Raw genomic sequence first — 10000 nt, 5'->3', positions numbered from 1 at the left:
CTGACAGTGAACAGGTAAACTGGTTCAAAAAAATTCATTGTAAGGACGTTTCATGAGCTATGAAACAATGGAGAATCTACAGGCTAAGTATAAAGTCTCTCCATGATGAAGAAAAACTGATTTTTAAATCTACTGTATACTCAAAAATAAGTGGAAGTTCAAGCATTATGCAGCCAGTTACTAGAATTTTCTGTTGTTCACAGGTATTTAAATTAATTCCAAAATGGTATTTAAGGAGAAAGCCAAGAATGATTTAAGGTACCATGAAATATAATAACTAATTACAGCTGACTGAGGCAGATTATGGATTATAGTGCTAATAACATTCATAATTGCCCTAATCATTTTAAAAATTTATCTATCAAAAATGATATTTTCATATTATGAAACATCACTTGTTTACAACTAGTATTACATTCCTCAAAATTTCATGACTTTTAGTAGATTGAAAATAACCTGTTTGACTGTACTAAAGAGAGCAATTTCCTGCTTTCCTGCAGAATACCAAGGTTGGACCTATAAAATAATATATCAAAACCTGATTCCAAATTGCCAGCTAGAAATTAATGGTCTTGCAATGCCTACACACATTAAGGTTTAGATTGAGACATTGATTCTATATTACCAGTTTTTACTTTATTGTCCTGAAATGTCTGTGTTCTAGAAGCTTTTAATCTTTCTAATTATAATAACAAACTACTTTCAATAAATAGCAATAACTCAAAAACAAGAATTGCTGACCTGGGCCCTGCATGAGTGCAGAAGCAGGAGAATGCATAGGTACGGAGTGAGGACCCAATGGAGAAGGTGCAAGGAACCCGACAGGTGATGCAACATTGTACTGAGGCGCAGAGGGAGAATTTGCCCCTAAGAATCCTGAACTGGGTGACTGATGAGGCAACATTGCAGGAGATGGATTCATCCCTGGTAGAGAAGGTGGAGAGGCAAGGGAGAAGCCACTCGTTGCTGGACTTGACACAAATCCTCCATGTCCACTAGTCTGAATAGTGAGAAAAAATAATAAAATACTGAATAAATATAATAATTAAAAAACACAGTTTCATGAATCTATCACAAACATTACCTTGTTCTAATTAATATATTTCACCCACAAATATAAAAACAGCCAAGTTCTGTGAATGAGTTGAATGAGACTATCACAAACCTGGGTCATGCCCACTGGGTGAGGGCTGGCTGGTGTGTGTGGGTTGGAAGAGATGGGTGGAGTCATGGGGCCATGGCGAGCAGGAGAGGCAGCCTTTGGTGTGGGCCAGGGGTTATCATCCAAGGGTATTGGTGTTGGAGGATTATCATCTTCTGATTGTGATCTCCTTCTGTTGATAGCGGTTTCATCTACATACTTGCTGAGGAATGCCTGCAAGATAAAATCAACATGAAATAATTGCCCTTTGAAATTTAGCCATAAGTTAATTATCATTAAGCTGGGAAAATTTATTCAGTATTATGGAAACTTCACACAGATAAACTGGATTAGCTTCTAAACAAGAAAGCTTATTGGTTCACATTAGTTTTAATACAGGATATGTTAACAATCAACTGTAAATGATATTGATGATGCTTTATCTACATATTGCCATTAAGTATAGGCTGATTACATTATGCTACATACAATTTCAGGGTATGTTCAACAGTGGTGTTAGTTCTATTATACGGGTTATGTTGGGTGAACCTTGTCTGTTGCATAACTACAACTTACCTTAAGTCCTTGAACTGGGATAAATTCTTCTATCAATTTTGATGTTTCAAAGCTGCTGAATGCCCCATCTCTTATTGCAACAAGCCCATTAGGAAGCATGTCAACATTTAAACAGTAAATGTTGCGATACACAATACTGACACGTGTTGGTGACTGTGGTAGAACTGTCAAGTTCTTGATAGGTTGCTGTCTCTGTTGGTAAACATTGCAGTGAAAGAATATGTTCTTATATAATTCTTGCCACCCTCAATATATTCTGTTTTCCCCCTCTTTGATTTCATTGAACTATTATTGCTATTGATGCATCATGAAAGACCATATAGTCAATTTCTTTTAAGAAAGTGTAAGATTTCAGTTTACCTTGTCAATAACTCCAAGATGAAGTGTTGGTGAAAGTTTGGATATTGCTAAGAGAGGTTGATATGTATGATGCAACGTAGTTGCCAAGTCCACAAGCCCCATATGGCCTCGGTGGTTGACTAGGTCTTGCAATTGGTCCTGCATGACTGTATGAGGGTTTGTAGCCCACACTCCCTCCCCACTCATACCTGCAACAAAACAGGAAACCATAAAGTACATGCATGGAGCATAAAGTAGTAAAAATAATAATTTTTTGATGCCACAAGTGAATATATGGACTGGCCAGCGTGGTTTTGTTTTGTAGATTTTGTTTAAGCATATATAGTTTCAGTAGTGCTTAGTCACCAGAGAATCAATCAAATCTTCCTGACCTCACCTATTTAGTTCATTCTATTAATTTTCGTGAGGGAAAGTTCTTTATCTTTAACATTAATAATATCATCACAATTTAAATGAAGATTATAACAATACCAACAATAAAAAATCAATAATAACAATAATAATCATTGTCATCATCATCATTGTAACAAAAACAATAATAAAAATAGCAGAATAAGGACTTTTTATCCTGAAAATTCAAAGAATGGGGTAAACAAGTGAAACCCCCTGTGTGTAAACAAAATTTGTAATGCAAAACCACAAAGGCCTGTTCATATACCCAGAAATAATGTGTTAAAATTCTGTACAACTTTTCAATGTGTAAAGGAATCATGGAGGATTCCTTGTTTCAAATCAGATTACGAGCTAAGATTACAAAGAATTCATTTTATTATCAACAAGAATTAATGCATTTAATTTTGTCAGCCACAGATACGCCAGAGTACATGAACACTAAAAAAACGCTCATTTTGAATCCGCAGAGGCCTTGCCAAAGAGCCTCGTGATAAGTAGTCCTGCAGAGTTTTTGACCATTCATGTTTTAGAAGATTTATGCTGGCCACACTATGTCAACTATTTATAGTATTTATAATGTATTGTTCAGAAGTTTAAGGATATGTTAACCCTTTCCCGACGGGTAGTATTCATAGTGGCCTGGGCCTCGCTGCCGGGGGCTTATATTGTCGCCCTAGCATCCGCGACCACTCATGCCAAATATCAGCATCCCATGCTGTTTCTTCGTAATACTACGAGGATATGTTGTATTTTCAGTTTTCATTATTTTCTAAAGTCTCTACTTGCCATATTTCCTGATAAATTGAGACTGAAGGGTATTTTTGTTGTTATACAGACTCCATAGTTGATCATTATTCAGTCTATAGTCTGAGTAAAATAAGCAGTCAAAATAATATTTTGCCGTGATTGTAAAAAAAAAAAAAAAAAAAAAAAAAAAAAAAAAAAACATGCCCCCGGCAGATAGTCCTGCCATGCCATGGCATGTGCATACATGCCACCCGTCGGCAAAGGGTTAATAGGGAAGTTGTGTCTTTTATGTAATATACAACTTAAAATTGTAATATAAGTATGTACTATTCCTACAGTGTTTCTGATATTTCTATGAAGCTTTATTGTACCTATTTACCAAAAATATGTTTTTCTTTCCTTTTCATTTGATGAAAATATTGAGTCTTTAGTTATTGACCTTTTATAAAGTTCTTCAATTATCTCAGGAATTGCCTTAAGGTAGTATAAGGAATAGCTATTTACTTGTATGTTTAATGTTTAAAGGATGGTAGTCTACCAATATTTTTTTTATGAAAAAACTTACCAAAGCTTAAAGTGAAGGCCTTCTTTTCTGCATTGTATCTTATGATAACAAATGCATCATAGCTGGGGCCATAAGCAAGCGTCATGCTTTTGTAGTTGAATGACTTCACTCGCACCATCTCACTTAAGCTTTTAGGGTTAGCCCCACTGCTACTGCAGCTACTGCTACTTCCTGCTGATTCAACACCAGCTGTAAATGGATAATAAAATAAATATCATTAGAGAAGAAGAATGAAACAAGTAACTGAAATTATTGTTATAAATTTGAAAGAAATCATAATTAGAATTCATTATACCTCTAGAAGCCGACAGATGAGCTGCAAATGTGAGAACCAGCTGATAAAGTTGTGAGATAACAGTCCAATCAGCCAATATGGCATCTACTGTACTGCTCACATTTTCTGTCACTTCGTAGGTAAAGTATGCTGCACGACGTGGCCCTTGCTCACGAGAGTGCTGGCTTGTCACAGGGCAGTTTGTAAACAGGTACTCCATTCCAAAGACCCGAGAACCTTTGAATTGCTGGAAAGATACATTCATTAATGGCAAATAAAAGATCACTAAAATTGAAATAGTTATTTCTATATTCAAATGACTTCCACAACCATATATATAGTTCTTACTGGAACTTGAATTCTGATGGAAGAAGAGAGAAGGTTTTTTCTTAAAGCTATCACAGTGTCAGAAGATAGGCCTTCTACTGATGGTAGATCAATCAGTCGTAGAAGCACTCCCATACCACCTTCCTCCACTTGTTCTCCAGTGTTGAACACACTCCTTTCACGAAGCTGTAAAATATGGCATGATCATAAAACTCAAGATTAGAAAACTATAGTCCCTCAAAACACAACTTATTGCATTTTATATCAGCAGCATGAGGTAAAAAAAAGTCTTATGTATCACAAGATTATTTCTTTACCTTGAGTGATAAGTGTGTAAGAGGTAGTTTCATATCACTCATAGCAACACACTGGGCTACGTCTGGCAAGAAGTAGGCCGGCACCTTGACTCTTTTACTAGCTGGCTCTGCTCGCTGTTGTAGTTTTCTCTTACCTCCCAAGGCTCTCTCTCCTGGCTCTATAACTAACATTAATCATCATAAGAAATATGGTGAAGGCCTTATATGTTAATTTAAAAAATGGTAGAAAAAAAGTACAATGCAAAACCTGGATGTTATCTTCAGGGGATGAAATCTAGGATGATTCTGAAATTATCGTCTCACTTTCCCATTTTTTTATTTTTTTATATATATATCTTTTTTAAAGAGGGTTTTCTACCATAGTATCAATACAGTTGAGTGTTTTGTCATTCTCCACAAGCTGTATGATAACAAAATTTAATTTCAATGCCACAAAATTCAGGAATAAGACATTTTACTAAAATAGTTTTTTGCTTACCATCAACTTTGGTTGAAGGTCCGTGAGTGCACACAAAAGAATCAAGTTTCACAAGGTCATATGCCCGCATGTAAGACTTGGGCAGTGCTGTTTGCACTGTATCATCATTTGGGTTGTCCTCAATACTCGCTTGCTTGACTACCATAAAATAGAGGCTCTGCTCGATTTCACATGGACTTCCTTCTTTCTCACTGAACTCCACAATCTGTATAGATCATCAAATCATTCTCTTAAAACAAGTCTTAGAGATGTATGAGATTAAAGTGCTGCCACTGACAATCTAATATACAAGAACACAAATACATATAATCAATATAAAACAAAGAAACTCTACATTTCAGATGATCAATATACTTAGTTATTATTATAAACTCAATGAGACATAATCACCTACCTTTAATTGTGAAAATAAATAAGATTTATTTATGAATGACAAAACCAAAAGAGGAGGAGGGGGAGGGGGTCATTTTTTTTTTACTTACCACAACATATCCAGGATGTTTGTGGAATGTAATGAAGACCTTGTGCTTGCCAAGGGAGTTTAGTGGATGTGTGGCAAAATACATGAGAGGCAGGCGTTCATGGGCTGTTGCTGGAAGATGTTGCAGTGTTTTTTCTGTGCGACGTACCATGAGCCAGTATCTGAATTAGCACAAATAGACTTTGATTACTTATATATAAACATATACATCTATCTATAGAAAAAAAATAATGCAGAAGAGAAAACCTATTATTTTCTGAATTAACCTGTAAGAGAGTATATGTTCAGATTTATGCTCTTTGAACTTATACAATGAGCATTTGTTTCAACAAACAAGGATAAATGTAATATTTGAGAATGTAAAACCTTAAACTTAAACCATATCCAACAACAGTTCAAGCATCTGACCTGAGTTCTGAGATCAAATCATCCACTTTTGATTTATCATGGTTCAGTGCACTTTGCAAGTCTGAAATTATATGGCAGTTGTCATACTGTGGGATGTGAGGTAAAAGCACCCCTGTGTGAGTATCCACAGTGATCAACAGCTGCTCAGATCTTAGATTTGGTTGAAGGATGGGTACATGAAGCACTGCTGGAGATCCACTAAGTTGACCTGCAAAGTGATTAGTTTGCTATTTAACCCAATGCTGTTAGGAAAATGAGTTATTTCATGATCCTCATAAGAACAGCAAATGTCTTTGACTAAGTCTCTAAAATATTATTACACCCCTCAACACACACATGTATACTTACATTTTTCAGCATCATTTCCTAGTTTAGAATCCATTTCTTGCTTCAGTTCAGAAAGCCGAATCTTTGTCCTTAAATAAATTGTATGAACTAATAATCTCTCAATTGACAGGTGGTCACTACGAATAGCACGTTCAGCAATCTCTGATTCCTGTAAAAATATTTCAAATAAGCTTACAATAGACAGAATGGTAGAAAAATGTATGTATCTATTTGAACCAGATTTGCATTGTTCAGAAGAAATTTTACTGGGTGATTAAAAAATTCCCAAAACTAACAAGCCTTGTTATCTTCAATGAATATAAATTTTGTTTTCTCTCCAAATTAATGCTGATTATAATCTGTATTCAAATTTATTTATGACCATGATTAATGATGGCATCTTTTCTATTGGCTAATCTATCAATTTGCAGATTTTTCTTTTTACACACAGTTCAAAAGTATTCATCAATGTGAATTACCTTAGACCCTAACGATGGTGTATGCAATACCATAAGAGGTTTTGAGGGCTCTGTAGGGTCAACCTGCACGGTGAGTCTGTATCCTAATTGTGCTGAGGGATCTCGTTGTGTCAACTCTCTCCAGTAGGTCAAGGTGAGGGACCTTCCTTGTAGATATTCCTCAATACGAATGTGGAAGTCCAGCCTATCCTCCAAGAGCTAGGAACAAAACATTTATAAATTGATGCTACTTTCACACACTGAATAATAAAAAAGTATATATTTTTTTCTGTAAGGAAAATACTTTTACAGAAAACAAAACTCACCTTCTGTGTTTGTACAAAGAGGACCTCCAGCTGCAATGCCTGACAGAAAGAGTGTAGGACCATGTATGTCTCATGTAAAGGTTTTGGGTTGTCCTGTAATCTTGACTGAATAAGGTGATGAATAAATAACACCTGGAAGAGAGAGTAAAAAACAAAACAATTTAGATACCTTATGAGAGCCAGCTATCTATAAACTGCTAACAATACAACCTTAAAAACATGGAGGGACTCATTTACTAATATCTACCTATCCATACAAACCTGTCTTCGATGAACAAGAGCTTTGCCATCCCCAGTTTCTTTGTCTTCGACCAGAATTTCAATTTCCAGAAGCCTCCATGGCTCAGTTATGCTATCTCCCATGAGTGTGAGACTAACTTCAAACTCATGCTCCACTGTGAACTTTACACGACCATTTTCAATCTAAAAAGAAAAAAGAAAGAAAGAAAGAAAAACATTGATGTTAGATATTTTTTTAAAAATCTCAAGTTTGGAAAATGCATAATTATAATTTTGTCTTCTTTGTACATGTCAAAAGGAAAAATTTGTATAAATAAAACAATATTTTATCAACCTTGGTTTCCTAATCTAGCCCTCACACTAAAGGATATGAATGACTTTGATGTAATGTGTCTACTTCTAAAGACTGTAATGTATTAATATACCCAATCATAAGGTAATAAAATATTCTTCAATCCAACTGTGACTGATATCCAAAAGATCTAAAATACTGACTCTACTTGTCCTCATTTGTGGTGGAAGCTCAGTTGTCACCAAACGATGCTGAATGATCTGTTCCAATCGAGTTAGTGTTTGTTTGCGTTCCAATGCAGTGATTGGCTCTGGTGGAAGGATGCGCTGCCGTATGGTCAATGGTAACCGATCATAAGAACCTGAAACAATAACAATTTATTACTTGCAATATTATGTATCTATAAAAGATGATAAAAAATAATTAAATAATATGGTTTGTTTTAAAGTTATATCCATAAAAATAGCTGGAAGACTTGCATACCATTTAGTCAAAAACTTTCAGATATTATTATAAATCCATTTCTAAAAGCCTTTACAACAGAGTCTTCAAACATGTTAGCTTTGACTTCCTTACCAGTTGTGAGTGTTTCTACAGCAGCTGGGATGTGAAAGTGAGGAAGACGAGCACACACTAAGTTTTCTTTGGTCATGTGGTACAGCTTATCAGCTGTGTAGGTAAAGAGATTGTTTTGCTTTTCCAACAGTGCCATAATATGCTGTAAAAGAACAAATTATCTCTTAAATCTCTAACATATAGTAGACTAAAATCATCTAGAATAAAGAATTTACAATAATTGTTAATAATTTTAAGCATTAATAACAAATAAAGACAATTCACTTACACAGCATTTGTCCACTTTTGAAGCACTGGCTGCCCATTTGACCAAGGCCAAGAGACGAACATAAAGCTGTCTTGTCCGTTGGGCATATTGAACTATGTCTATCTTCTTTTCTAAATCACTTTTCCTAGGCAAACTGATAGAGAGAAGGCTCAATATTATTCTTACTATCATGAGGACTATAACTGTATCACTCAATTAAGAATCCACAGCATGATTTAGGGATAATGCTTATATATATACAAACATCAGAAGACCATGACCAAAAATCTAAAAAGAGTTGACTTACACTGCTGGAGCTGAAATTTTTTAAATGACCCATCCAGTTTACTGTTAAGTACTACTAAAAGTCTCTCATACTACTACTACTATTCTAATCTCAATCTCTCTCTCTCTCTCAATGATTTCAATGAAATAAAGTGCTTTATGCATATAGAAAATCATAAACAACTTACATTTCTGCCAAATTGAGCAGATCTGAATATGTTCTCTGGTTGATATACTGAATGAGGACCCCTAGGGATATGGTTCCCATCTGGCCCCCCATTGACCCCACTGTCTCCATGGGGCCTCCTCCACCCCCACTCTCCAGAGGGGCTGGAGTTGGTGTTGGTGCCATCCTGCTCACCTACAATGGCAACCTGCATAAGACAAGAACAAAATTCTGGGAGACTTCTTTCAATGAAGGTAAATAGGTGCACTTGAAAAAGAAGTTGTGGATTAATAGTACAGACAGTGGATGGGAGGGATCATAAGTATATATTTGGGAAATTGCAGAGCAAAAAGTGAATGATCAAAGTAAAATTTTCAGTAATTGTGAAGCACATTCATAGTAAACATGGGGCTTCATCTGCTAACCCTTCTTTCAGAAACGATTATTTCTCCCTCTGCCCTCTACAAATCTGCAAAATATTCACCTGGTATGTTCCGGCAGGATAGAACCTGGATCTCGCAACAATAATTGCTTATCAATAAAATCAATAAAATGAATAAAATCTGCAATAGCCAGCCTTTAAGTCATCAAAATCCTTGTCATTGCTATTGGTGGGAATTGCAATCATTATCTGCTGTTATTGCCCTAATATTTTGCAAGTTACAGGCAAAACAACACCTTATACACAGACTAACCATGATGGACACAATCTGAATTTCAACTTCCCTTGGGTCCAGCTTCTTTTGTGATCATCTATTACAAATCTTATTGGCTCTAATAGACTGGTTGCTAGTGTCTATTGCCATGTCATTAGCCAATCCCATTAGCTCATTTTATTTCCCTCACATCATCTGCTACTATTTTGCTGCTTCCTCGCTTTTGTGTCATTTCTTCTCACTGCTGGAAGTGAGTGAGTTTACATCCTCTCTACTATCCTTATCATTAATTTGCAAAGGAAGTACAGTATACGTTACCAAGAGCAACGCACCGAGACAGAGGGAAATGGACATCGCCAT

The 10000-nt window shown here is 35.7% G+C and overlaps 1 protein-coding gene across 2 annotated transcripts in view; it reads right to left on the bottom strand.

Annotated features, from left to right (window-relative positions):
* LOC119589958 (mediator of RNA polymerase II transcription subunit 14-like) overlaps positions 1–10000 on the bottom strand; it is an 18583-nt gene that overhangs the window by 7496 nt on the left and 1087 nt on the right. The window contains exons 2-20 of one of the 2 annotated variants that reach the window (XM_037938644.1): positions 9007–9192; positions 8555–8687; positions 8287–8428; positions 7914–8071; positions 7440–7601; positions 7179–7310; positions 6874–7071; positions 6416–6563; positions 6068–6275; positions 5661–5820; positions 5179–5383; positions 4701–4864; positions 4405–4569; positions 4078–4303; positions 3783–3971; positions 2078–2265; positions 1718–1909; positions 1166–1375; positions 742–1000 (exon numbers count right to left, since the gene is read on the bottom strand). In XM_037938644.1, coding sequence (XP_037794572.1) covers positions 742–1000; positions 1166–1375; positions 1718–1909; positions 2078–2265; positions 3783–3971; positions 4078–4303; positions 4405–4569; positions 4701–4864; positions 5179–5383; positions 5661–5820; positions 6068–6275; positions 6416–6563; positions 6874–7071; positions 7179–7310; positions 7440–7601; positions 7914–8071; positions 8287–8428; positions 8555–8687; positions 9007–9170 — 3403 coding nt within the window. In that variant the 5' untranslated portion in view covers positions 9171–9192. The remainder of the gene's footprint in view (positions 1–741; positions 1001–1165; positions 1376–1717; positions 1910–2077; positions 2266–3782; positions 3972–4077; positions 4304–4404; positions 4570–4700; positions 4865–5178; positions 5384–5660; positions 5821–6067; positions 6276–6415; positions 6564–6873; positions 7072–7178; positions 7311–7439; positions 7602–7913; positions 8072–8286; positions 8429–8554; positions 8688–9006; positions 9193–10000) is intronic. The other variant, XM_037938645.1, reaches the window with a different exon arrangement.

The sequence above is a fragment of the Penaeus monodon genome, chromosome 26, assembly GCF_015228065.2.
Source record: "Penaeus monodon isolate SGIC_2016 chromosome 26, NSTDA_Pmon_1, whole genome shotgun sequence".
Taxonomy (NCBI): Eukaryota; Metazoa; Arthropoda; class Malacostraca; order Decapoda; family Penaeidae; genus Penaeus; species Penaeus monodon.
The sequence above is the reverse complement of the archived record's forward strand: the minus strand, read 5'-3'. Positions and strand labels throughout refer to the sequence as shown.